General features: G+C 44.8%; 1 protein-coding gene across 3 annotated transcripts; it reads left to right on the top strand.

The window, feature by feature from the left end:
• Window positions 1–5: 5 nt before the first annotated feature.
• NFU1 (NFU1 iron-sulfur cluster scaffold) lies at window positions 6–27,992 on the top strand. 3 transcript variants are annotated; one of them, XM_073325274.1, is made up of 8 exons: window positions 6–75; window positions 4,311–4,417; window positions 9,822–9,957; window positions 12,756–12,822; window positions 14,154–14,268; window positions 15,858–15,921; window positions 21,560–21,734; window positions 25,720–25,806. In XM_073325274.1, the coding sequence occupies exons 2-8, from the start codon at window positions 4,321–4,323 to the stop codon at window positions 25,768–25,770; spliced, it is 705 nt and encodes a 234-aa protein (XP_073181375.1). In that variant the 5' UTR covers window positions 6–75; window positions 4,311–4,320; the 3' UTR covers window positions 25,771–25,806. The 3 variants fall into 3 exon arrangements, with proteins under 3 accessions (XP_073181375.1, XP_073181374.1, XP_073181373.1); XM_073325273.2 differs by lacking the exon at window positions 6–75 and adding an exon at window positions 367–467 and having other exon boundaries at window positions 25,803–27,992; XM_073325272.2 differs by lacking the exon at window positions 6–75 and adding an exon at window positions 367–467.
• The last annotated feature ends 6 nt before the right edge of the window (window positions 27,993–27,998 follow it).

Below are 27,998 nucleotides of genomic sequence, written 5' to 3'. Positions count from 1 at the left end.
AGGGAGGAGCCTGGGCCCCAAAAACTGGACAGGGGGGAGCGGGTCGGGAGCCCCTCGACGGATCTCCCGGGCCAGGTACCCCAGCAAAGGGACAACGTGGACAGGGGGGAGCTCCTCGCCCCACTGTTGGGGCTTAGCCAGGGCTCCGTGCTGCTCCCCCGCGGGTTTGCTGCAGTGGGGGGGAGGGGCGAGCGGGCCGCCCTGGGCCAGGCTGTGGGGGGCGCGCGCCCCATCCCCGGGACTCCGCGGCCCCTCAACTCCCCCCCGCCCCCCCACCCCGGCCCGCGCTGCAGTTCCCCCCTGCGGCCGGCAGAGGCCGCCCCAGCGCCTCCGACTCCGGCCTCCGCAGGCGCCGGGGCGGGGCAGCCACGCGCCCGCGGCCCTGACTCCGGCCGCCGGCGCCGCGGGAGGGACAAGATGGCGGCCGCGGGGCGGTGGCTGCGGGCGGCGGCGGGGCTGGGCGGCCGGTAGGTGACCCCGGGCGCGGGCGCGGGCTCGGCTCGTCGCCGCCCCCCGCTGGGGGGGTGAACCCCTTTCCAGACAAGGGGAAGCAGGGTGTCCCCGCCGGTCACCCCCAACTCCCCCCCGTTTTCTCCACCCCCGCCGCGGGTCGCCCCCCAACTGGTCCCCCCGCGTCTTCTCCACCCCCCCCGCGGGCCGCCCCCTAACTCCCCCCCCCGCGGGTCGCCCCCCCTCCCCCCCGCGTCTTCTCCGCCCCCCCCGCGGGCCGCCCCCTAACTCCGCCCCCCCCCGCGGGTCGCCCCCCCTCCCCCCCCGCGTCTTCTCCGCCCCCCCCCCGCGGGTCGCCCCCCAACTCCCCCCCGCGTCTTCTCCACCCCCCCCGCGGGCCGCCCCCTAACTCCCCCCCCGCGGGTCGCCCCCCCTCCCCCCCCGCGTCTTCTCCGCCCCCCCCGCGGGCCGCCCCCTAACTCCGCCCCCCCCCGCGGGTCGCCCCCCCTCCCCCCCCGCGTCTTCTCCGCCCCCCCCCCGCGGGTCGCCCCCCAACTCCCCCCCGCGTCTTCTCCACCCCCCCCGCGGGCCGCCCCCTAACTCCCCCCCCCGCGTCTTCTCCGCCCCCCCCCCGCGGGTCGCCCCCCCTCCCCCCCCGCGTCTTCTCCGCCCCCCCCCGCGGGTCGCCCCCCAACTCCCCCCCGCGTCTTCTCCACCCCCCCCGCGGGCCGCCCCCTAACTCCCCCCCCCGCGTCTTCTCCACCCCCCCCCTGCGGGTCGCTCCCCAACTCCCCCCCCGCGTCTTCTCCACCCCCCCCGCGGGCCGCCCCCTAACTCCCCCCCCGCGTCTTCTCCACCCCCCCCCGCGGGCCGCCCCCTAACTCCCCCCCCCGCGTCTTCTCCGCCCCCCCCCCCGCGGGTCGCCCCCCAACTGGTCCCCCCGCGTCTTCTCCACCCCCCCCGCGGGTCGCCCCCCAACTCCCCCCCCGCGTCTTCTCCGCCCCCCCCCCGCGGGTCGCCCCCCAACTCCTCCCCCCCGCGTCTTCTCCGCCCCCCCCCCGCGGGTCGCCCCCCAACTCCTCCCCCCCGCGTCTTCTCCGCCCCCCCCCCGCGGGTCGCCCCCCAACTCCTCCCCCCCGCGTCTTCTCCGCCCCCCCCCCGCGGGTCGCCCCCCACCTCCTCCCCCCCGCGTCTTCTCCGCCCCCCCCGCGGGTCGCCCCCCACCTCCCCCCCCCTGCGTCTTCTCCGCCCCCCCCGCGGGTCGCCCCCCACCTCCCCCCCCGCGTCTTCTCCGCCCCCCCCCCGCGGGTCGCCCCCCACCTCCCCCCCCCGCGTCTTCTCCGCCCCCCCCCCGCGGGTCGCCCCCCACCTCCTCCCCCCCCCGCGTCTTCTCCGCCCCCCCCCGCGGGTCGCCCCCCACCTCCTCCCCCCCCCGCGTCTTCTCCGCCCCCCCCCCGCGGGTCGCCCCCCACCTCCTCCCCCCCCCGCGTCTTCTCCGCCCCCCCCCGCGGGTCGCCCCCCACCTCCTCCCCCCCCCGCGTCTTCTCCGCCCCCCCCCGCGGGTCGCCCCCCACCTCCCCCCCCGCGTCTTCTCCGCCCCCCCCCCCCCGCGGGTCGCCCCCCACCTCCCCCCTCCTCCCCCCTCCGCGTCTTCTCCGCCCCCCCCCCGCGGGTCGCCCCCCACGTCCCTCCCCCCGCGTCTTCTCGGCCCCCCCCCGTGGGTCGCCCCCCACGTCCCCCCCCCCGCGTCTTCTCGGCCCCCCCCCGCGGGTTGCTCCCCACCTCTCCCCCCCCCGCGTCTTCTCCGCCCCCCCCCGCGGGTCGCCCCCCACCTCCCCTCCCCCCGCGTCTTCTCCGCCCCCCCCCGTGGGTCGCCCCCCCCCCCAACTTCCCCTCCTCCCCTACGTCTTCTCCAAGCTGTGAGGTTAACTTCCCTTCTCCCTCTCCCTAAGGGTCACCTCTCCTCATTTTTCCCGTCCCCCCTCCCCCCGTCTCCCTCTTGGGCCAGGCTTCGGGGGTCACAGGTTAATCTCCACCCCACCCCACCCCACCCCCCGCAGTGGGGTGTTAGGGGTTAAACCTTCCTCTCCCCCCCCACCTCCCCCCCCCATGTCTTCTCCGCCCCCCCCCCGTGGGTCGCCCCCCCCAACTTCCCCCCCTCCCCTACGTCTTCTCCAAGCTGTGAGGTTAACTTCCCTTCTCCCTCTCCCTAAGGGTCACCTCTCCTCATTTTTCCCGTCCCCCCTCCCCCCGTCTCCCTCTTGGGCCAGGCTTCGGGGGTCACAGGTTAATCTCCACCCCACCCCACCCCCCGCAGTGGGGTGTTAGGGGTTAAACCTTCCTCTCCCCCCCCACCCCCCCATGCAATGGAGAAGCAGAGGACATCTAGCTGATCACAATGGTCTCCTCTGGCCTTAAAAAAACAAAAAACTATGAACTATCGACCTGATCTGCTCTCTCCACCCAGTGTGTAACTGGGAAGATGGTTTTATTATTTGTGTTGTCGTTGTGCGGAGGAACCTTAGTCATGGGTCAGGACCCTGTTGAGATAGGCAAGGCGCAAACACAGCATAACCTTAACTGTTAAGTCCCCGGCCGGCCAGCCCAGCTGGAGCAGCACCACCTACCCAGAGCTCCCCCAGCCCACCGGATCGGCCTTTTAATCGGTTAACTGTTTAAACGAAATATTTTTAATCGTTTAAACGGTTAACTTTTTTATTTACATCCCTAGTAGGTTCCCTATGACCTATCACTGAATGGCTGGGTAGGGAGAAACTTCTACATCTCTACAATGAGGAGAGGGTTAAAAGGACCCTAGTAACTCAAAATTATCCCAATTGCTTAAATTTGGTAAACTCATACAAAAGTTGTTTTAAAAAAACCAACAACCTCCTGCTGAGATCTGAAAGGGAAACTGACTCTAAGTGTGAAACTGACTTCATTTATTTTCATTGTCGAAACCCAGAGAGAGGGAAGCAAAGAGTAAGCAGTGTAAAGAAAGGAATCTGGATCAGATCTTAAAATATTTTTGCTGTAATAATTCAAGGTGGTTGTTAGTAACAGATAAAGACATCTGTCCCTATATAATTAAAATATCATTGTCTGAAGATTCTTGGAAGTTAGAAGTCAAAGCTCACATTTTCAAATTGTGGATATTTTCATGCCAAGTTTGTGCAGGTAATTATAGTGACTGCACAAAACAGGAATTTGCATGTGGAAAATGAACAGTTTTTTTGTATTCCTGTTTATTACCTATGTAATCATGGTAATTATTGAGTACAAATATGCACCTAAACTTTTGAAAATCGGTTTAGTCTATCTTCTCACCTCTTCGAGTTTGTTCTTTTCAGTGTATTCTTTGCCGTTTTGTCCACTCGAGGTCTGTGTGTCTCAGCAAGATGGGTGGTGTGGTTTACCTGACCAGCATCGACAAGAATTTTCTGTTATAGCTGGCCTGGTTCCACTCCAGGGCCCTGGTCTCCCGCTGCTGGATACGAATAGTTCTGTTGATACACTGCTTCAATGGAGCTGCTGTCCTTTCTCCACAGCAGTGTCCTGGTGAATTTTAAATCAAGGTGATTGCTGTGTAATGGTTACTTGGCCACCTGGAAATTGAAGGAGAAGGGATTGAAACCCCATTTTCCCTTCTCCTCCAACAATTATGTGGAGAGGAGGGGAAAATAAGCCTGTAGCTGATAGCTACTCTACATTACCTGTTCTCCTTCAAGAGGGAGGAAATTGGTTAAGCAACTTGCTGAAATCCAGTGGTATTGGGTGCATACAAAATTCTCTTTTCTTGGGAGATGGGAAAAACTAAATTCTTAATTGAGAGATTGTTGGTAAAATCTGTCTTTCTTTAGGTTCTGTCGCATGACATTACAAGGCTTTAACTTAACAGCTAAACAGCCTCTCTGCCAATTTGCACGAAGAAAACCGTTTCTTCCATCCACCATAGCACATAATACAGGTAAATTTAATTTTTGTCATAAAGTAAGTAAAGCTCTCTTGAGATTTGTCTCAAGAAGATGGTGAAAGAATAAATTCTCCTTTTTACTGAAATCTCACATGTATGCAGTATTCTGGGTGATTTTTTGTTAATGGAAAGGTAGTTAAATCATGCAGTCAGAGTTTAGAACCAGGACTCGGAGACTGTATACCAGATTCTGGTCATTATATGACCTCGGGTAAGTCCATTACACTCTGCGCCTCAGTTTCCCCATCTGTATAATAATGGGGATATTTCATTTGGTTGCTGAGGCTTGTAAAGAGCTTTGAAGATGTAAATCACTATACTTGTGCTTATACATATTAGTTTAACTCCTTAGCGTAAGATCACTCTGAGACCTCCTGCTATCCTGTGTCCTGTTCAACAGCTGAAATCAGCAAGACTGGAACTGCTGACCATCCCAAGATATAATCTTGTAAGGGTGGAGGTGTAGTGCCTTTACCATCAGGAGCAGTGTGCTCCTGAATATATCCTTCTGTACATCTCTGGCCATCTTTGGGACAGAAATTTAAAAGTTTTGTTTTAATTTTGAGTTGTCTGATTAATTGTAGGTGTTGGGGAGGTTTGAAGTGATTTTGCTCTTCCTTCTGTCAGTTTGTTAGGCATGTTGCCCAATTCTCTTTTAATTTGACTAACACCGTATTAAGGCGCTGAGAAATTAAAATGGGCCGAATTGACAATTTTGCAGTTTTTAGTATTAACCTCTTAACATTAGTTTTTCTGAAAAGCACTTCAGCTACTAAAACTTGTAGTTATGTAGCTCGTGGGATTGTAGTAACATATACCGATTTTCAGCTTTGGATTTCTGGTTCAAAGCCAGTCTTTGTTAGTGATCAAAAATTGTTAGTTTCGTGTGTCTCTTCAGTGATCTGTATAAAGTTAGTTTGGTCACAGAAAAGGGTTTCAGAGTAGCAGCCATGTTAGTCTGTATTCGCAAAAAGAAAAGGCGTACTCGTGGCACCTTAAAAACTAACCAATTTATTTGAGCATAAGCTTTCGTGAGCTACAGCTCACTTCATCAGATGCATCCAGTGGAAAATACAGTGAGGAGATTGATATACACACAGAACATGAAAAAATGGGTGTTATCATACGCACTGTAAGGAGAGTGATCATTTAAAATGAGCTATTAACAGCAGGGGAGGGGGGGAGAAAACCTTTTGTAGTGATAATCAAGGTGGGCCATTTCCAGCAGTTAACAGGAACGTTCGAGGAGCAGTGGGGGGTGGGGGAAATAAACATGGAAAAATAGTTTTACTTTGTGTAATGACACATCCACTCCCAGTCTCTATTCAAGCCTAAGTTAATTGTATCCAATTTGCAAATTAATTCCAATTCAGCAGTCTCTCGTTGGAGTCTGTTTTTGAAATCTTTTTGTTCTAATATTGCGACCTTTAGGTCTGAAATCGCATGACCAGAGAGATTGAAGTGTTCTCCGACTGGTTTATGAAAGTTATAATTCTTGACGTCTGATTTGTGTCCATTTATTCTTTTACGTAGAGACTGTCCAGTTTGACCAATGTACATGGCAGAGGGGCATTGCTGGCACATGATGGCATATATCACATTGGTAGATGTGCACGTGAACGAGCCTCTGATATTGTGGCTCATGTGATTAGGCCCTACGATGGTGTCCCCTGAATAGGTATGTGGACACAGTTGGCAACGGGCTTTGTTGCAAGGATACGTTCCTGGGTTAGCGGTTCTGGTGTGTGGTTGCTGGTGAGTATTTGCTTCAGGTTGGAGGGCTGTCTGTAAGCAAGGACTGGCCGGTCTCCCAAGATTTGTGAGAGTGATGGGTCGTCCTTTAGGATAGGTTGTAGATCCTTGATGATGCGTTGGAGAGGTTTTAGTTGGGGGCTGAAGGTGATGGCTAGTGGCGTTCTGTTATTATCTTTGCTGGGCCTGTCCTGTAGTAGGTGGCCTCTGGGTACTCTTCTGGCTTTGTCAATTTGTTTCTTCACTTCCGCAGGTGGGTATTGTAGTTGTAAGAATGCTTGATAAAGATCTTGTAGGTGTTTGTCTCTGCCTGAGGAGTTGGAGCAAATGCAGTCCTATCGTAGAGCTTGGCTGTAGACAATGGATCGTGTGGTGTGGTCTGGATGAAAGCTGGAGGCATGTAGGTAGGAAAAGCGGTCAGTAGGTTTCCGGTATAGGGTGGTGTTTGTGTGACCATCGCTTATTAGCACCGTAGTGTCCAGGAAGTGGATCTCGTGTGTGGACTGGTCCAGGCTGAGGTTGATGATGCGACGGAAATTGTTGAAATCATGGTGGAATTCCTCAAGGGCTTCTTTTCCATGGGTCCAGATGATGAAGATGTCATCAATGTAGTGCAAGTAGAGTAGAGGCATTAGGGGACAAGAGCTGAGGAAGCGTTGTTCTAAGTCAGCCATAAAAATGTTGGCATACTGTGGGGCCTTGTGGGTACCCATAGCAGTGCTGCTGATTTGAAGGTATACATTGTCCCCAAATGTGAAATAGTTATAGGTGAGGACAAAGTCACAAAGTTCAGCCACCAGGTTTGTAATACACATTCACCATAATTGGCATTAACCATGAAGCAGTTTCAGGAGAGAGGGTGATGGGTCATGAAGATGGAGAGGGCTCCTCCTTTAGGACAGATTTGAGGGACGTTGGAAGGGCAACCTAGAGAGGTTTGAACTGCCACTGCAAATATTGTGTGTGTACAGATGACTTCAGTAGCAAGGTCTGTCAATCCAGCACCTTTCACTAACACTAAAACTCACGCCCGTACCGTGCCAAATTAATATTATCTGCAAATGTAGTCTGAAAAACCGCAGGCTGGAACTCCAGTTTACTCTATCTGCTCCTACAATATTTTGTACGACTCTGTGCTCCGAAAAAAAAGGGTTCCATTGCCTTTTGTGCTGCTGAAAATTGCAGATCAGCTTCTGCAGCTGCCTGGTGGATTCAACAACAACTCTGCCATGCTGTGGAGAAAGAGATTTGTGTATATACACATTTTTAATTATGCGGGTGCCTGTTGTATAGAACCAAGCACAAGTGCAAATATTATTTAAATGAGTGTCTCAGTGGCCACTGCAGCAAATGCTTTTTGATGCAGATTGCAGAGGGCCTCAGACCTAACCAACTCAGAATTGATTTTTTTTAACATTCAGATTTAATCAAGCAGTTTACTGGTTGACTCTGAGGGTTCTAGTCAGCTGCATACGGATCTACAAATGTCCTTTAAATTCTGTCTTTTTTCTATCTTTATTTTTCTCTTTCAGTAAATGATCAAACAGAAGAAAGTACATGGTATATTGGCCAGATACTTGAAAGAAGCAATATGTTTAGTCTGTGTTCGTGATGCTACTTACAAATAGTAGATGATGATAAACTTGGTTATTCACAGTACATACAAAGAGTTCCAGTTTGACTAATGAGAAAGGAAAACGGATTTTTTTCAAAAACCAATGTTTCTAACTTCAGAAGATCCTGGGTACAATAGCAACCCTCATCAATATTTTTGTGAGAGGATGATGTATCCTGTTGTGTTGTAGGCTAGCCATTTGACTGTAGAGTTGCTGTCAGTTGCCCTTTGCAGTAGAGAAGTCAGTAAATTTGTAGGGCGTGTTCAGTTGACCACATCCAGTTCCATCACTATAGGCTATTTGTCATATTGTCACATTGGAGGTGGCTTCCTTTGCCACTCTGATCAGGGAGATGTTTCTAGCCCTTGTGGTTGGAGTTGTGTGACAAAACAGAAAACGGCGTTTAGTTACTAAGTCAGGACTAGTTCTAGCATGTTAACACTGAGCATCTCCATGCTAATTCTTTTACTCTTTCTCTCGAAACCTGAGAGCTTGCGTGTGTGGTGATGCTGTGGGTTAAAGTCAAATGAGTTGTCAGGACAGACACCTGCAGAGGAAATTTGGCGACTTATAAATAGCCTGATTTGTCATCTAATACTAGGAGTCGTGATCAAAATTGCCATTTAGGAAGTGAAAGCTTCAGCTCTTTTTTTGTTGCTTTAAAAATAACAAAAATAGTTGACTCTAAGCCATATATGTTTCTAAAGTTAAATAAGCTTGCTTCCCAAATAGCATGTACTCAGAATTTATACATATTCCTAGGGTTTTCTAATTAAAAAAAAAAAAATCTATTTCCCTTTGCTGAAAGTGATGTGCTGGTTTGAGAATCCGAATCGTGCAATGAAATATGGCAGTGAAGGGACAGGAGAGTGATCTAGTGGTTAATGTAGAGAATAAGGAGGTAGGGTTGTATATCCAGCTCTGACATTTACTTTCTGTGTCACATCACTGTACGTCAGATTTCCAATCTGTAAAATGATTATTGTAATACCAACTGCACAGCTCCATTGTGAATCTTAATTAATGTTTGCAAAGCACTTTGATATCCTTGGCTAAAAGTATAATCTATTTCTTTTTGTTAAGGTTTGGCCAGTCCAGCAAAATCCCATTAAAATAATAATGTCTGAGTAAACAACTAAATACTTTTTTCATAAATGTTGGGGATATTTTTACCAGCTTTTATAAATGATTTTAATATCAATTGTTAATACAAAATGTTTGCTGAAAGTCAATAAGCACGGTATCAGAGCCAGCTTAATTAAACTGGTAGAGCTGTCCATTCAGATAAGATAGTTTGGGTAATTAAAAAGAATTCTGTGCTTGCTCTGAAAGGCTATGCAGGTTTCCAGATTACTGCAATTTCTTGTCCACACCAGAATGTCACAAACACTCCTTATCGGGCTGTGTGTTCATTTTTTTTAGTTATTTTCTGTGATACTTTCTCCTTTTTGATAATGCTGGAAAAGGAACAAAAAGATCTTAACATTAGCATATCTACAACAGAGGGTTAGTACACCTGCCCAAATCCTGCATCTGGAGTGTTCTTAATAGGAGGGTGATGATGTTGGAGTGGAGAGCCCGCACAGTGCTCAGGTACCAAAGTGGTGAGCATGGAATAACAACCTGAATAGTATAGAGAAGGGGCACAAGTCGTATCTTAGTGTGGATGTTAAAAAGAGAGCCTCTGAAAAAAGAGGGGCAGAGTATTAGCTCTGTTCAGATTAACACAGAGAATGTGAGCAGCAAATTGCTAGTTTGAGATTAAAACTAGCTGGGACAGGGTTTCATTAAGCTTTTCATCTGTCTCTTAAATTTAGTGACTGAATTGGTTGATCTTTATGTCAATATGGGTACTTTGATGGAACTCACTGAGCCATGCGTGATAAATTTCAGTGTTCCACAGTCCTCTGTTTTTAATAAATCTGTGTTGTGCAAACAAAGCCTTGCCTGGCTAAATAAACAGGATCTCTGTTGTTCCTTATATGAGCCTCTTCTCTTTTGAACATTTATTTCCTCCTTTCTCTTTTCAGTAAGATGCATGTTTATTCAGACTCAGGACACTCCAAATCCAAATAGTCTGAAGTTTATTCCAGGAAGACAAGTACTGGAATCGAGGACCATGGATTTCTCCACACCAGCTGCAGCATTTTGCTCACCTTTAGCGAGGTGTGTTAAAGCATTACATACTTTGTTCAAGGGACTAGCTGTGTTTAGTTACTGAAACACATCTATATACAAGTGTCGTCATAAATGCAGCTGAATGTTAAAAAGAGGATTTGCTGCCTTTCCATTGTGGATGCTTCTTTTTTTCATAAAGTAGATTGAATGCCTACAGATAGCCAAAGTAATCTATCGAGATTTTTATACTGTGCCTGTCAATGTAATAACTAAGTTCCTGGTAATCTATTTCATTGTTTTGAGTCAAATCATGATAGAATTCAGTATTCCTGAGAAGGAAATCTACTGTTGCTCATACCTGTGTGCCAGATCTTGCAAAACTTTACTCAGGTGAGTAGTCCTTACACTAGTAGTACCATTAAAGTCATGCCATCTCACAGTGTAACGAGACAGACAACATAAGGAAGTGTCCATAAATGTGGTACGTGAAACTGAAACAGTTTACTAATTTTGGCACAGTACGACTCTGACACTGTTAACCTTAGCTTTGAAGCCAATTGGGTTTTTTCTTCCTTTAAAATATGGGTATGTTACAAACAGTACAGTGGAAAAATTAAAATGACTCAAGTTTGTAATGAACCCTTTTTTTCTAGTTTTCATGTATAACCTTTTGCAAAGGCCCTCAGTGCCATAGATCTGGAGTATCCATAGTGAAACTTACTTGGACTAATACATTTCAATCCACTTGGTCTATGAATCCTTACTACAGTTTATTTTCCGTCTAATACTTTGCTATATTTTCATTGGGTAAAAAAAAGGGCTGGGACACCATTAAAAATCTGTCTGAAAGTGGGGGAATGGGATGGGAAGGAGTTTTAGGAATCTTTCGCCTGCTGATGGTGATGAGATGCATTGGAGAACTGTTGCAAACTTGCTTTCTGGGAAAAGTGGGTGTGAGCACTGCTCCTGGTATCTGCCATTGCATCAACAGCAGCCTCTGGAGATAATGCTCCTTATGCCTGCTATGTATGTGGGTTGAGAGGCTGCAGTGGGAGGGTGAGAGATGGAAATGCCATAGTGTCACCTTCCCAAGATCATAGTTTAATTTGCTCTTTTACGTGATGGAAATACTGCACACAAGTGAAAGCAGCCTAATGCAGTCCTCTCTCCGGGAAATGTAGCGTTATCCAATGTATTGCTATAATATTTCCAAAATGCTATAGTTGATTTGTAGCCAAACAGGAACTTTTCAAATGAAGTTCTTTAGCTCAAAGGTAGTATAAATGCCCATATGTATAGAACAGCAGATGCAGTGTGAAAGGTATTTCAGTGCATCCAGCAGAGATTGTTTACAATCCAAGATCTCATTAGCAGAGTGCTGAAATACCAGGATGTGTATAAACCAAATTATATTAGATTGCAGAGTACAAATAACTGGAGGAAAATGATTTTGTTGCAAAATGTCTGAGAATGAACTTCTGAATAGGAAACCAAGAACAGTACATGTTGAGGAAGTACAAGGAATATTCACATCTTGTGATTCTGTGTTTAATGCTGGCCTGCCTACCAGCACAGTTAGAGTAAAGCGTTTATTGCACTACCATTTATATCTCAGTTTCCAGGCTTTGTAATTGGGATGCCCATTTGTTTTGGTGTGAGAATACAAATCTTCCAAAGAATAATATCAGCTATGCTAGCTTTAGATGATTTGGAGTGAATGTGTAACGCCAAAATATTTTTTAAAGTAAAATTTTGGGACCATTAGTCCATCAAGCAAATTAGGGTGTGGTGATATTTTAAAAAAACACACAACACACACAGCTACATTTTTAACATTTAAAAATTGTTTGTTACATGTGTAGGAAAGTTCTTCTCCTAAATATCCTTTGCTATACATAACCTGTGGTAAAGTATCTGATTTGTGCATCTTTGAGTTGTATAGATTTCCCCTTCAAGAAAGTCTATTTTTCAGCTATTTAGATTTACTGAAAATGTATCCTGTCTCTGTTTTCAAGGTTAGGGTTACCTACAGTGTTGTGTGAAAATGCCAGATTTAACTTCTGGTTGTTCTAGCTGTTTTTTATCATATCCCTGTGTGTGACAACAATCAGTCATTTAATCTGTGGTCTAGGTATTAAGGTTGTATAGATTTGACATCACTGACTCCTGGGGCCACACAAACAAAACTGAGCATTTGTTGAGATTGCCTTTAAAACTCTCATTCAATTATTTTATAATTAAAATAGTTTGTAATTAGTGAGTTCTTGTGTCCTGTCTGGTTCTAAAGTTTTAGAGTGCTGGTCTGAATTTGTGTAACAACAAAATTGTGTGATGATAAAATTCAGAACAGCTTTTAGTAGAATTGATTATAATGAAAAGTTTTCAGCAACCTAATCTACTGTTCTAAAGAAGAGTCCCTGTCCTTCCACAGTTGCATGCCAAGAACGTTGGGATGTGTGTGTCGGTCATCTTGATGCTGATTCAGTAGTTTTATGGCTAAAGAATACCTCATGGCTTCAAACAGGAGCTAGAGACATGAGCATTAACTCTTTCATACTTCTACAGCATGTTACTTTTCCCTGTTCAGTATCACACGCCACGTTATGATGTTTTCGACTTATGCCAAGCTGCAGAATTCCATGAGCATGGATAAAGAATAGAAGCACTTAAACTGTAGAAGAATCTTTTGCCAATCTCCTTTAATGGTTTTATTTTCTTAAGTGATTATTGCCCTCTAGAAATGTATTCTAGTAGGAAAGCAAGAAACACAGTGGAACATGATTGATAGAAACTTTTAGTTTAGTGTTTTTTGTGACTGCAGACTTGTGGTTAACTTTCTTTTGCAGACAGTTGTTCAGGATTGAAGGAGTTAAAAGTGTCTTCTTTGGGCCAGACTTCATCACAGTCACAAAGGTAAGCGGAAAAGCGGTTCTAATGGTCTAAACATGAGCTGATGCATGTCCAGCCTGCAGGGAGAAGTGAAAGGAACAGACTCCTTGCAGATCCTTCCCTGGCTTGCATAAGGTACAGTAAAAAATCTTACCTTTACCTAGAAAGTCCTCAAAATATTCACTACAGGCATTAATTTAATTCTTCAACATAATCTCTCATAAAGTGAAATATAGTTACCATAAAGCTATGAAGGGCACTGTGTTCTAGTTACGGCTTCTGAGAATATTGTCTCTTGAATCTGATTTTCGGAGCCGCCGAAGGTCACTACTTACCTTGACTTGAATTGTTGTAGGTGCTTAGCACTTTTTCAGTTCTAATCAAAATGTTAGAAGTCAGTTGAGTAAACTTTTAATAAAACATTTTGCCCTTTTGTGGTTCCCTTTCCTCTAAATTTGAATAAAAAGCCTCACATTTTACAGATGTGCATATTTACTATGGCATACTTGGTTAAGTAAGTTTCTGTAGCCAGGGACAGATCTTGGGCATCCAAATGGATTGGCATGCTAAAGGCATCACTGTTGTCTGATCTAGCATGCACGTGGTATTGTGAATAGAACTCTGCTCCAGAAATAGTCCTTTTATTACTCATGCTAAAAGAGAAGTTCCATAAAATATTAAGTAGTGTTAAGGTTCGTATCCTTTTAGGCTAGATAATAGTAGGCAACAAAATTACAAACACGTGAAGGTGAAAGTCTATCTAACAAAGAACAGTGATACACATAAATGCAAGCAAGTGCATTATGTATTGCCTCAAAATCCCTCCTTTGCCTCCCACTGGCAAAGCTTATTCATCTGGGACTCAGGAGTTCACCCAACCTAGGAGGTATTGTGTAATAAATCCATAGCTGCATAAACACCGTATAGTCGCTATGCCATTTAGTGGACAACACATGAGATGTCAAAAATAGAACACATAACCGAAACGTAAACAGGCTTCAAAAACAGTTTGTTGGCACAAATAAAACTTAGCAGAACATCTGTGATTTTAGGTTCTTTTCATCTTGCGTTGTTTGTTTTTATACACTAATATTTTATACAGCAGTTGGCTGGCAAACATTGCAGGCAACTGCTTAAATCCAAACAACTAGACCTCTTTACTGAATATTTTAAATATAATTTTATGAAAACTTTTCTATTTCATGTTGGATTTGGTAAAACTGTTGAAACATTTAAATTTCAGGCCTTAATGCCCAGCAAGGTGCCTTTAAGATGGACAAAGGGCCATCTGTCAGTTTAATCTTTGGAAGGAGGCAGAAACACTATATTTGTTTTTTTTCTTAAATTTTTTATAGGTGAGTGAAGATTGGGATTGGAATTTACTGAAACCAGATATTTATGCAACCATAATGGATTTCTTTGCCTCTGGTTTACCTGTAATTACTGAAGAGGCACCTCGTACAGACACGGGTAAATGGAACTCATCACGACTGGCTTATGCTTGTATATGGTCTTAGTCCTCTCTTAAGTTGATGTGTTTGATAGATCATGTTCAGAGGAAATGAACTTGCCTCACAGAAAACATGTGAGAAGAGAATAACTGAAACAGTATAAATGGCTAAAATTAACACGCAAGATTCAGTGGTCTGCGTAAGGTGCAATTAAACTAATAATACACAAACGGTTTAAAGCAGTTGTCTGACTATGAATATGGGGCCAGGTTCTCAGCTAGTGCAATGCTGAGGCCAAATTTTATAGACTCATTGATTCCAAGGCCAGAAGGGACCCTTGTGAACATCTAGTCTGACCTGTATAACACAGGTACACATAGAACTTCCCCCAGAGAATTCTGAGAGCATATCTATTAGAACAGTGGCTTTCAATCTGTGATCTGCTGACCCCTGGGAGTCCACAGACTATGTCTAAGATTTCCAAAGGGGTCTGCACTTCATTTGACATTATTTTAAGGGTCTGCAAATGAAAAAAGGTTGAAAACCATTGTTTTAGAAAAACCTCCAACCTTCAATGGCACCACACTGACTGTGCACCAGCAAAGGATTTGGCCAAGGCTGTTCTCGCCTTTTTTGGTTTGAAACATTTTTTTAAAGTGCTTGGGTTGCTGTGTGTACAAAACTGTTGGAGGTTGCGACACAGTCTGCTTTTTACAAGCTCGCTATAAAAATCACTGGTCTCCTTTGTAAAGTGTTGAAATGCCCTGTGTTAATGGATTAATCGTAAAATTGCAATACGGTTCCAACAAGAATGCAGAGAAGAGTTGCTAAACTGAGCTGGAGGGAAACTCTGCCTGTGTTGAGGTGTCCTGGTAGCCCATCTGTTGCCGTCAGGTGTTCTTTCAGTCGCAAAGTACGCAGCTGCGTAGAGCACCCTGTTGCCCTGCGCAGCTGCATGCTGCTCCAACCCCTGCTCAGGCTCTTCCCCAGGGCCCCCACCCTTGCTTCTCCCTTGCCCTGCCCTAGCTCCACCCCCACTTCCCTGAGCTCTGCAGCAGAGCCCACCGGCAGCGGGAAGTGCAGCGACCCGGCCCCAGCTGCGCTGCCGGTGAGTGCTGGGCAGGGCCCCAGAATAGCTAGAGACAGCCCTGTGTGTAGCTATTGAGATCTCTGTGTTGGTGTAACTTACATGCTGAGGAGCCAGAGGGAGGAGTAGCTTGTAATACAGGGCTGCCTGTGTTAGCCCACATATCTGTATCCCATCCTGTTAAGTGCTTTTCTTGCTACTCCTCTCTGCATGTGAAATAACACCAGCTTGATCTGTCAGAGGGCTTCTCTGTGCTTTGAGAAGAACCGTGGTTATGCTTATGTGTGAGTAAGAGGGAGAATATTGAGGAAAATCTAAAAAGTGTCATGTATGTGCTGTAAATTACACCATCTTAGACTTAGCTGTGAGTTTAGCTGTCAGAAGCATCCTTTGGTGATGTATTGTTGGTACAACTTAATCATGGAAAAAGAATATTGTTTTTACAAGTATTTTACCACAGTAGTATTAATCATAATAAGGCCCTGTCAACATTTTTATTTGCATTTGTTTTTCCCCTAAAGCTGCATCAGAAGATGACGACGAAGTTGTATTAATGATTAAGGAACTTCTGGATACTAGAATAAGGTAACTTTAAACATTGCTAGTTTAAAGCATTGTCACACAGTAGGCGTGTTTTGGATTATTTCAGAGTGATGCAATTCTAAATATTTTTAGGATTACACAAATTAAATGGGTAACGTGGCATATTTCAGCTTGGTGCACAGACAAGCCATGTTCATGTTGTCATTGAAAATCGCACCTTGAGGTTCCCTGTGAAAACTAGCTTTGTGCTAAACCGTGTCCAGTTCAGAGAAGGATCTGACTGAATCAAATTGACCCCTTCAATTCAAACTTCACTTTCCTAGATGATTTTAGGAGACGGTAGGATCCTGCAGCCCATAGTAGAGTGTGTTCTTTAAAATGAGTTCATTGGGACAAACCTGGTTATAGCTTTAGGTGCTACTGCAGTCTAAATCTCTAAAAATAATAATAAAAATAAAATGAAAGATCTTCGACTTTGTGGTGAGCACTCTTTTTTTCCCCCTTCATATATTCATCTCCCTTGTTTTTCACATCTTGCTGTTCTCAGATGAGTTTTAAATCATTTAATATTTCATGTTCAGTAAAGTAGGGTAACCTCTATCATCTCAAATTTATATCTCAGAAATTCATGCACAGAAGTCATCTGAGCTTCAATAAACGTTTATCCCTATATTTTTTCTACAGCAATTATATTTGGGTTTTGACACAGCTTGAAATAAGAATCTGGTAGTCACCAATATAGTGTTTAGAGCAGTTAAGAGACAGTTTTCAGTTCTTGTCATAAGGCAGCCCCACCTGGAGCATCCTTCTGCTGCAAACCGCGGCAGGACAGGCACAGCTGCCTCTTTCTCTCCTTCATAGTCCCCTGAAGTGTATTTGAGTGTAAATAGCCCTTGTGGGTTTAATTTATTACAAAAGGAAGTCCCATGCACATAAATTCCAACACCATAATCCAGGCAATACATCGAATACAACCCCAGCATGCCCTTGCTCTCCAGCACAACGCTCTATGGCTCCAGCTCTCTGACTCCAAGAGCCAGCTGGCATCTCCCTCTGCTGCTCTCAGCCTTCTCCGGCCTTGGCACTCTTTGGCTCAGGAAGGACAATTCTGGCTAGCCTCTCCCCTGGCTCCCTATTCCTCTACCCTTTTCAGCCTCCCGGCACCGGCTTTGGCACTTGAAAGTCAGCAAGCTAGCCCTGCCATTGGCTCTTAGATCTCAGCGTTTTTCAGCCTCCCAGCACTGGCTCTTCAGCCCCGGAAGGTCAGCCGGCCAGTCCCTCCACTGGCTCTGTGATGATTTGTCCCTCTTTTCGGGGAGGGCCTGCAGTGAGCTTTCTGTTCTCTGCAGCTTTTCCCAGAGACCTCTAGTGTCCTGAATATTCCTGACTGGTCTCTCGCTCCCTAATCTTGTATAGCCCCTAAGTGCTGCTCCACCCTCTTAAGTGACCAGACTGGGATTACCTGTTCTGGCACAGGAATGCTGTATCTACTTCATTTACAGCGGTCAGCCCCCTGTACAGTTCTTTAACTACCTCCCATAGTGAACAGAAAAAAAATAAGAAATACAGAAATGTGGATGTGGGGAAATGCCTAATGTATTTCAGAAGTCCTCTTGTCACCGACTATGGCTTCTTCTACAAATCTCACATTCCAGGAGCAAACACTCTTACGTACGGTGTAAGTTAATAGAATTAATTTGCATTTCTCAAGAAAATGCACCAACTTGGGCTTTTTTTATTTATAATTTCTATAAAATGTTGCATTCTGAAAGCTCTTATAAAAATAAATTGTAAGGGAGATATTTCAGCTGAAATATAGTGACATATATAGTAAACTCATCTCTCGAAGAGGAAGGGATATAGAGGGGAGGAGGAAAATCTTATCTAATTATATGTATTGTGTTTGTGTGTGTGTGTGTATATAGAAGTTTTCAAACTGGGGTGTGTCCTCCTTTGATCCCCCTCCCCCTGGGGGCATGCCAAGTTTGATCACAGGGGGCAGAGGATGTGACAGGGCTGGGCTGAAGGCTGGGGTCAGGAGGAGGCTTTGTCTGGCAGGGGGAAGCACACAGAACTCTGAGGGGTGGTCTTGCCTGCTTTGACTAGGCTTTTTGCCCATCTTACTCCCTCACAGCTGCAGCTGTGTCCACCAACTGGCAGGAGAGATTGGTGGGAGCTCTGCGAGTGGGAAGTTGAAGGCTGCACTCCAGGAGTACCGCCACTCCCTTCCCCCTGCTACACAGAGCCTTCTCTTGATCCCAGCCTTTCAGCGCAACCCCAAGGCTAGGAGCGCTGTTTCTTTCCCTTGCTGGACAGCGAATGGGGTCGCGCTGAAGTGCCAGGGTCAGGAGCGGGCTGTGTCCGGCAGGGAGGTCAGTATTCAAGGGGTGCAGTCTTTCAGTCTCCTCCTGATCCTGGCCTTTCAGCTCAGCCCCATCTGCTTCCCCTGCGTAGGGGTAATGGAGCTGGGCAGGGAGCCAAGTGCTGGCAGCTTCAGGGAGCAAAAGGCTTCCTCAACTGCCATGTGGTGAGTACTCGGTCTCCCCAACTGGCCCTCGCAGGTACCAGGTGTGACGCACATGGCAATCTTCTGCATATCCTTGATTGAGTATCTTTGGGGTCCAGTGTGTTAAATGCAGCGTTTGTGGACTGGGGTCATATGTCACTCTCCAGGACAGAGATGGGATGTGAGGCATGGGAGTTCAAAGGACTATATGGAAAATGTGCTAGACGGGAATGGACGTTTGGGGACAATAAGTGTGAAGTGAAGTATTTTCTGGGGAATACCTAGAAAGAGGTTAATGCAAATTCCCCACCTCTGGTTATGCAAAAAGCGAGACTTTGGAGCTACAACCTGAGGAAGGACTTGTACCAGTTCACAGACACTGGAGATCAAAGGCCTAAGCTGCGTAAAGAACAGCTGAAGTGCCCAGCCTGGGTTCTGGTTCTGAATCTAGACTGTTACGAACTTGTAACCACAGGGGAAAAACAACCCACTGGAGCCTGAGGTTGGAGATGCGGGTGACCCCTGGTAAGCTTTTTAGCATGCGTGTAGGTTCTTTTATTGTTTTAACATGTTTTCTCTGTCATGCTTTCACCTTAATAAATGTGCTTGCTTAGAAAAAGCTGTGTGGTAACTTAAAATTGTGGGCAATACACTGGTCAGAGCCTCTGGAGAGAAAGCCAAGTGCAGTTGCTGGCCTTTTAGGCAGCTGGAGAGATCACATTGTAGGCAGGGAACTATGCAGCCTTAATAATCCCCTGGGCAAGAGGGAGTGAGACGCAGGTCTCTGCCCAAGAAAGGTGATGGCTGAGGAGCTAGGAGCCTAGAGTGGGTGCCCTTAAGGGACCACGAGTGGGGAACATAGATGCCCTGAAACCGTGACACCAGGCACTCCTCCCCTCATTGCTTAGAAAAAGAGAGGTGTGCATGGTCGTGGGGGTGGCTCAGCAAAACAAAGTTTGGGCACCTCTGGTATGTAGAAATGATTTGAAAGACAGCATTAAGTAAGCTTTGCTGTCATGGGTTATGTGGTTGCCTAAAACCCCCATGGTACATTAGCCTTAAAATTCACAGTTGCCTCTTTTGTATTCCACAGAAGTTCTTTTAAAATTGTTTGTCCTTTTTCTCAGTTGGCCAGGAGGCTGTTGAACAGACCATTTGCAGTAGTCTGTGTTGTTGTGTCAATATCCTTATTGAATAGCTTCCAGGAGCTCTGTATAAGCCCAGTGATACACACAGAGAATTCGTTGTTTACACTGAAGAACATCAAAAATAGAAGCAAAGAAATCAGAAGCCGTAGGAGGGTGTGTCTACACTGCAGTTAAAGACCCGTGGCTGGCCCGTGTCAGCTGACTTGGGTTTACGGGGCTTTGGCTACGGGGTTGTAAAATTGTGTTGTAGACGTTCGGGTTTGGGCTCAGGCTGGAGCCCGAGCTCTGGGATCACAATTTTACAGCCCCGAGCCCTGCAAGCCTGAGGCAGCTGACACCGGCCAGCTGCACTCTGGGAGGAAAGAAGGGAAGACTGGAATTGTGCCGTAACATGTTAAAATCTTGTTTCAAATAAAGGAAGAATGAGTTCTCAATCAGTTGCTTTTTGTTTGTTGGCTTCCAGGAATTGAGGTGATTAGTTTAGTGTAAGTTGTTGATGCTGCTGATAATAAATGTGACCAAATCCTAAATTATTCCAGCAGGGGTGAAGTTCTCAAGTGTTGTTCTGGGAATTGGTATAAAGAGCTTCTGTTCAAGTAACATGACGCTTTTTAGCTTGGCATCTGGAAAAATGTTGCTATGGGGATGCATTTACAAAGTTAGTCATTTGTCCATTGTGACAGGAGACTAGATTGGGGAATTGTCAATAGCTCTGGGGTCCAATCCTATGAGATGCCTCATCAACTAACCAGATCAGGCCCATACATACTTTTTCTTCCATACATTCTGTATACAAAGCACAACAAACATTCAGAACCCTCTAGAATATGTCATAATTATTCCCCATACTACTACATTCAGTTTGCAACAAGTTCTAATACTACACAGAAGACAATTTTAGCAAGAAAAATCCTCCAGTTCTACAGCTTACTGAGGATTCTGCCTTCATACCATACAGAAGAGAGGAGAGTGAATTGGTGACCATTAAAATTTATGCCTGTTGGAAAGTTCAGGATGTTGCTATGGGGGTGGAAGTGAAGGCTGTTTATCGTGGGAGTTAATTATAACTTCTTCGTATAATGTAAAGAAATGTGATTACTCAGTTATTATTGGTTGTAAAAATCCAGACAGATGTTTTACAAGCTTGTAGCTCTCTCTTTCCATATTAACTTGCCAATTGCAAAAATACCAGTTCAGAACTAAAAATCTTGCCCTCTTCCTTCAATAAGTACTTGCTGCTAATTTTTTTTTTTTTTTTTTTACTCGTAGAACACGTGATGGAATTCTCAAACTTTACATAGGAATGGATGCCTAGGGAGTTGTCAAGCCTTTGTCTCTGTCACTAGCCCAGGTCAAGAGTTGTCAACTGTTGATGCTATCTGATGGCTAACTCTTAGTTCTGTGTGACATGGGTTGGGAGGGATCGCAGGCCAGCTCCCAGTCACAAAATTCGTCAAAGTTGGCACATTTCCTCATTAGCCAAGGAATAAATAGGCCTTGGGTTATGTGTACGCTATAGAGCTTCCAGTAGCACAGCTGTACTAAGGTTGCTGCGCTGCTGTAAGATCTCTTGTGTAGCTGTTTTATGCCAACAGACGAGAGCTCTGCCGTCTACATAATTAAACCACGCCCAACGAGTGACAGCGGCTATTTTGGCTTGAGCCGTTCTCCTGCCAGCATAGTGCTGCGCACACTACCGCTTACGCCTGTGAAACTTATGTTGTTCGGGGCGGGGGGGGGGATGTTTTTCACATCCCTGAGCAACGTATGTTTTGCTGACATAAGTGGTAGTGTAGATATGGCCCCAGAGAAAGAGCTTTGGTCCCTTCAGGTCAGGGTTGGGACACGTTGACCTGGGGCACTCTAAGGAGACATCTGCTCTGTCATTGCCCATGTTAGACCAGTTTGTGTAAAAAAGAAAGGGCTTTAGTTCCTAGAACTCACTCTTACATGAGCATTAAATTAACTCTTACAAATTTTTAGAACAAAAATTACCTGCAGTAATATTTTCTGTTTGTTTCCTCAGGCCAACAGTTCAGGAAGATGGGGGTGATGTCATATATAAAGGCTTTGAAGATGGGATTGTACAGTTAAAGTTGCAGGGTTCGTGCACTAGCTGTCCCAGTTCTATCATAACGCTGAAGAATGGGATACAGAACATGCTACAGTTCTATATTCCAGAAGTGGAAGGTGTGGAACAGGTATGTGAATACTAGTGAATATAAAGGTGTGTGTTTGATGTATAGACAGGACCTCCTCCCCCTCGGAGGCATGTAGAGTTCTGCACAAGTAATTTAGAATACAGTTTTTTAAAAGTACATAATTTTGCAAGTCCGATGATATGGTATTTTAAGCAAATGGATAATGGGACAATATAAAAGAAATAACAGTATTTAACCCAGAAACATCTATGGCATTGGGAGTTATTGATATTTACAACAGGTTATTTCTGGGTGGTTTTTTTTTTTAATTTACTGAAGAAAAACTTCATTTCCATAGGGACTGGATGCTTTTAAATGCCTCTGCTTTCTGCAAAACTTCCATTTTTAGAAGAAAAGAAGTACTTGTGGCACCTTAGAGACTAACCAATTTATTTGAGCATAAGCTTTCGTGAGCTACAGCTCACTTCATCGGATGCATACTGTGGAAAGTGTAGAAGATCTTTTTATATACACACAAAGCATGAAAAAATACCTCCTCCCACCCCACTCTCCTGCTGGCAATAGCTTATCTAAAGTGATCACTCTCCTTACAATGTGTTTGATAATCAAGTTGGGTCATTTCCAGCACAAATCCAGGGTTTAACAAGAACGTCTGAGGAGGGGGGGAGGGTAGGAAGAAACAAGGGGAAATAGGTTACCTTGCATAGTGATTAGCCACTCCCAGTCTCTATTCAAGCCTAAGTTAATTGTATCAAATTTGCAAATGAATTCCATTTCAATGAAAGCTTATGCTCAAATAAATTGGTTAGTCTCTAAGGTGTCACAAGTACTCCTTTTCTTTTTGCGAATACAGACTAATACGGCTGTTACTCTGAAACCATTTTTAGAAGGTGCAACTCGCATGGGTCTTGGACCACAAATCAACCTTGAATGGGAAAACTTGTTTAATAAATTAGAGGAGTCAGATTAAATCCCTAGAATCCATCTAGGGGAGACTACAGCGGGTCCTACTGAAAGGTGAACTGTCAGGCTGGAGGGAGGTTACCAGTGGAGTTCCTCAAGGATCGGTTTTGGGACCAATCTTATTTAATCTTTTTATTACTGACCTCGGCACAAAAAGTGGGAGTGTGCTAATAAAGTTTGCGGATGTTACAAAGCTGGGAGGTATTGCCAATTTAGAGAAGGACAGGGATATCCTATAGGAGGATCTGGATGACCTTGTAAACTGGAGTAATAGTAATACGATGAAATTTAATAGTGAGAAGTGTAAGGTCATGCATTTAGGGACTAATAACAAGAATTTTAGTTATAAGCTAGGGACGCATCAATTAGAAGTAACAGAGGAGGAGAAGGACCTTGGAGTATTGGTTGATCATAGGATGACTATGAGCCGCCAATGTGATATGGCCGTGTGTCAAGGTTCCTCCCCCACTCTGAACTCTAGGGTACAGATGTGGGGACCTGCATGAAAAACCTCCTAAGCTTATCTTTACCAGCTTAGGTCAAAACTTCCCCAAGGTACAAAATATTCCACCCTTTGTCCTTGGATTGGCCGCTACCACCACCAAACTAATACTAGTTACTGGGGAAGAGCTGTTTGGACACGTCTTTCCCCCCAAAATACTTCCCAAAACCTTGCACCCCACTTCCTGGACAAGGTTTGGTAAAAAGCCTCACCAATTTGCCTAGGTGACTACAGACCCAGACCCTTGGATCTTAAGAACAATTGAACAATCCTCCCAACACTTGCACCCCCTCCCCTTTCCTGGGAAATGTTGGATAAAAAGCCTCACCAATTTGCATAGGTGACCACAGACCCAAACCCTTGGATCTGAGAACAATGAAAAAGCACTCAGTTTTCTTACAAGAAGACTTTTAATAAAAATAGAAGTAAATAGAAATGAAGAAATCCCCCCCCTGTAAAATCAGGATGGTAGATACCTTACAGGGTAATTAGATTCAAAACATAGAGAACCCCTCTAGTCAAAACCTTAAGTTACAAAAAAGATACACAGACAGAAATAGTTATTCTATTCAGCACAGTTCTTTTCTCAGCCATTTAAAGAAATCATAATCTAACACGTACCTAGCTAGATTACTTACTAAAAGTTCTAAGACTCCATTCCTGGTCTATCCCCGGCAAAGACAGACTATAGACAGACACACAGACCCTTTGTTTCTCTCCCTCCTCCCAGCTTTTGAAAGTACCTTGTCTCCTCATTGGTCATTTTGGTCAGGTGCCAGCGAGGTTACCTTTAGCTTCTTAACCCTTTACAGGTGAGAGGAGCTTTTGCCTGGCCAGGAGGGATTTCAAAGGGGTTTACCCTTCCCTTTATATTTATGACACCGTGAAAAAAGCTAATGCGGTCTTGGGGTGCATCAGGAGAGGTATTTCCAGTAGGGATAAGGAGGTTTTAGTACCGTTATACAAGGCACTGGTGAGACCTCACCTGGAATACTGTGTGCAGTTCTGGTCTCCCATGTTTACGAAGGATGAATTCAAACTGGAACAGGTACAGAGAAGGGCAACTAGGATGATCCGAGAAATGGAAAACTTGTCTTATGAAAGGAGACTCAAGGAGCTTGGCTTGTTTAGCCTAACTAAAAGAAGGTTGAGGGGAGATAGGATTGCTCTCTATAAATATATCAGAGGGATAAATACTGGAGAGGGAGAGGAATTATTTAAGCTCAGTACCAATGTGGACACAAGAACAAATGGATATAAACTGGCCACCGGGAAGTTTAGACTTGAAATTCGACGAAGGTTTCTAACCATCAGAGGAGTGAAGTTTTGGAATAGCCTTCCAAGGGAAGCAGTGGGGGCAAAAGATCTATCTGGCTTTAAGATTAAACTGGATAAGTTTATGGAGGAGATGGTATGATGGGATAACATGGTTTTGGTAATTAAATATTTATGGTAAATAGGCCCAATGGCCTGTGATGGGATATTAGATGGGGTGGGATCTGAGTTATCCAGGAAAGAATTTTCTGTAGTATCTAGCTGATGAATCTTGCCCATATGCTCAGGGTTTAGCTGATCGCCATATTTGGGGTCGGGAAGGAATTTTCCTCCAGGGCAGATTGGAAGAGGCCCTGGAGGTTTTTCGCCTTCCTCTGTAGCATGGGGCACAGGTCACTTGCTGGAGGATTCTCTGCTCCTTGAAGTCTTTAAACTACGATTTGAGGATTTCAATAGCACAGATATAGGTGTGAGGTTTTTTGCAGGAGTGGTGGGTGAAATTCTGTGGCCTGCGTTGTGCAGGAGGTCCGACTAGATGATCATAATGGTCCCTTCTGACCTAAATATCTATGACTCTATTAATCTTTTTCTAGCATGGTTTGGCAGATCGAGTCTTTGTTGGAATAAGGTGGGGAAAAAAGCCCGACACATTTTTTTTCCTCACATAGTTACAGCTGGTTTTATTTTTCCTCATTCGTGCATTTGTACCATGTACTCTAAATTTTGTGGTGTTGTTTTGTTCCAGTAACACAGCACATGAAGGTTATTCGTTTTCCTTTTTTTATTGACTCAGTTTCAAATGTATTGCTTCGCTCTAGTCTCAGAAACATGTGATGGATTTTATAACTGGAAAGTTTTTGGAAAAACTTTTTTTTTTTGGTCAGCGAACAATATTTTGATGTTTTGGGGACTTTCTTCTGATAAGTATAATAAACTAGGAACAAATGTTTGCTCTGTATGTACTAAGATAAGTCTGGGTCTGCAAAAATACAAATTCAGATACATTCTCCAATTAAACATCTGGTCTGTGTTAATGAATGTTCTCAATGCTTTCGTAACCACTTGGTCTGGCCTTAGCATTACACAACCTTCTTATTTCAGTCAAAACTCCTCATGTCATTTTGATTGAAGTGAGTGGCTCACCTCTTTCATGTGACCATCATCATACAATGGTGCTGAACAATTGCTACTCCCATTGCTTTCTCTGGGAATTAAGTAGTTCTTTAGATCAGGTTCAATGTAATTTACTGTGTCTGAATAACAAATGTTGTCATTTATACTTAGGTCTCTTTCTTGAGCTCTTGTGTTGTCCTAGTGAAGCAAAGCGGAGAATAATTACTTAAACAACTTCTGGATTTTGGTTTTAGGTTGTTGATGATGAAGATGGAGTGGAGAAAGAAGCAAACTCTACCTGAGCTAACGGCATGTGTGTGACTCTAAATAGCAAAGTTTTTTCCCGAGAGTGTGTATAACTTAATCATGTCCCGAGGAACAACAAAAATTGCCATTCTCTACTTTCATCTCTTAAAATTCTCTCTCTCTCTCTTTCCCCCTACCCCCCCCCCCACCCCAGGCCCGTTTAAAGATAATATACTGCCTTTTCCAGTGACTTACTATATGGTCTGCTTTCAAAAGAGAACTTGTTCCTTCTCCTGTAGACTTCATAACTGTTACGCATGGTTAAGAAACAAATGAAAAGCATTTTTAAATAGTGATTTGTCCATCTATTTCTATTTCAAACACAAAGGCTTGAGAATAAAAGTGGGAAGTGAAAAAAGTTAGTGCAATTGTTTAGAATAAATTCTAAAGAAAGTTGTGCATTTTATATAATATCTGTTTCAAATATTCTCCCCATTCTGCCTTATGGGCTTTTGGAATGACTTGCAATCATATTCTGAAGCTCCGAGATGTAGAGTTTATTTTTATGAAGTAAATTATTTATTTGTTCTTGATTACTGTGTATGAGTTTTGACTAAAAGTTAACCTGGTCACTTCAAATGTTTGTTGTTGATTATACTCAGTTGTTAAATATAATAATATTGACTAGTTTTGTGATTGTTATTCCCTTCCTTCCAACCATTGTATAGACAATGGCAACAAAATCAAATACAATTAGTTACAGATGTGAATCAACCGCTAAGAAAATAATACCATTTTTTAAAGAGTTCATTAGATGATCCTTATCAGCCATGATAGCTGGAGACCCTAATGCACTTTTTTATAACTAAAGATTATACAGCATATATTATTAATCTGTTTAAATTTGCAATAGGTCCTTCCTTAACATAGTATTTCTGGATGCAGAAAAACGTGGCAGGAGAGAACGTCAGTTTTACAAGCATTTAGAAACTGTGGGAAGGGAAAAGATTGACTTTCTGAAACTAAAACATGTCACTCATGCTTTTCAAGAGCAAAACATCTATTTTGTGGGTATGTAGAGGCATAACCTGTTTCCAGTGCCCAGTCTGAGTAGATGATTTGGGTATTAGGGATTCTGTTTTCCTTTGGCTGCGTCCACAAATGAGTTGCTGTAGGACCACGACTTGGGCTCGTGGCTGGAAGAGTTCCCACGGTTTTTGTGCTCCTTCCCCAACATGCAGGAATTGATTGCCTGCTGCACATGCCCCATCTCCCTTCAAGAGCCACAGCCATGCAGGAAGCTTCCACAGTGCTAGGCTTCATGGGGAGTGAGCAGTACATAACCCCTGAAATTCTGCCTTCCTCCCAGCCCATGCACAGTGGAACCAGAGCAGGTCTGTTGAAAGCAGAGCCTTTCATATCAGTAGGCAGGGTTTGGGGCAATGCAGTGGACATCACTGAATAGGAAAAACAGCCTTGGAAATCCATGCTCAGAGTAGTCTTGAGTGATCATTTTTGAGGAGCTGGGATTCCTTTAGAAAATTCAAGATCTGGTTTACTCTTCCAGATTTTTCAGTAATTATAAGCACATGCCTATGTACAGCCGAATCACAACTGAGTATCAAGTAGGGCAGTGTAAGTACACGGTGTGAAGTAGTAAGGAACACATTCTCGGTTGGTTTAACTCCACCAATTTCCTGGATCACATGAATAAACCAGCAGAGAATTTGGCCGACAGGGCACAAAGCAGCATGTAATAACAATGGACTTTATGCTCTCTGTGTGCAGTTTAAGGATAAATATTTATTTTAACAAAACAGCTGTTGGAACTCTGATTTGGAGTCATAATGCAGTGTCTTAGAAATAATAACCAGGATTGGGAGTTTGGAACTCCCGTGTGTTTTGTCCCCTCCCTCTTAGAAGTAAACAATGTCTAATCTTGCTAATGTATTTATAACAAAAGCACCCTGGAGGCAGACGTGTGCTCTTCAAAGGACCAGCTTGTGCACAGGCTAACACCATGCTCATGCTTTCAGCAGCAAAGTCCAAAATGGCTGGTAATGTTTCTGATTTCTCAAAAATTGAGCTTTTTTAGCCTGATTTCAGGTCAGTTTCCTGAATATCTTTATAAACCATTAAATACTCAAATGCGAAATAGGTGTATTATTGTGAATTAAATAAAATGTCTGTCCTCTGCATTTGTC

The sequence above is a fragment of the Lepidochelys kempii genome, chromosome 26, assembly GCF_965140285.1.
Source record: "Lepidochelys kempii isolate rLepKem1 chromosome 26, rLepKem1.hap1, whole genome shotgun sequence".
Lineage (NCBI taxonomy): Eukaryota > Metazoa > Chordata > Testudines > Cheloniidae > Lepidochelys > Lepidochelys kempii.
The sequence above is the reverse complement of the archived record's forward strand: the minus strand, read 5'-3'. Positions and strand labels throughout refer to the sequence as shown.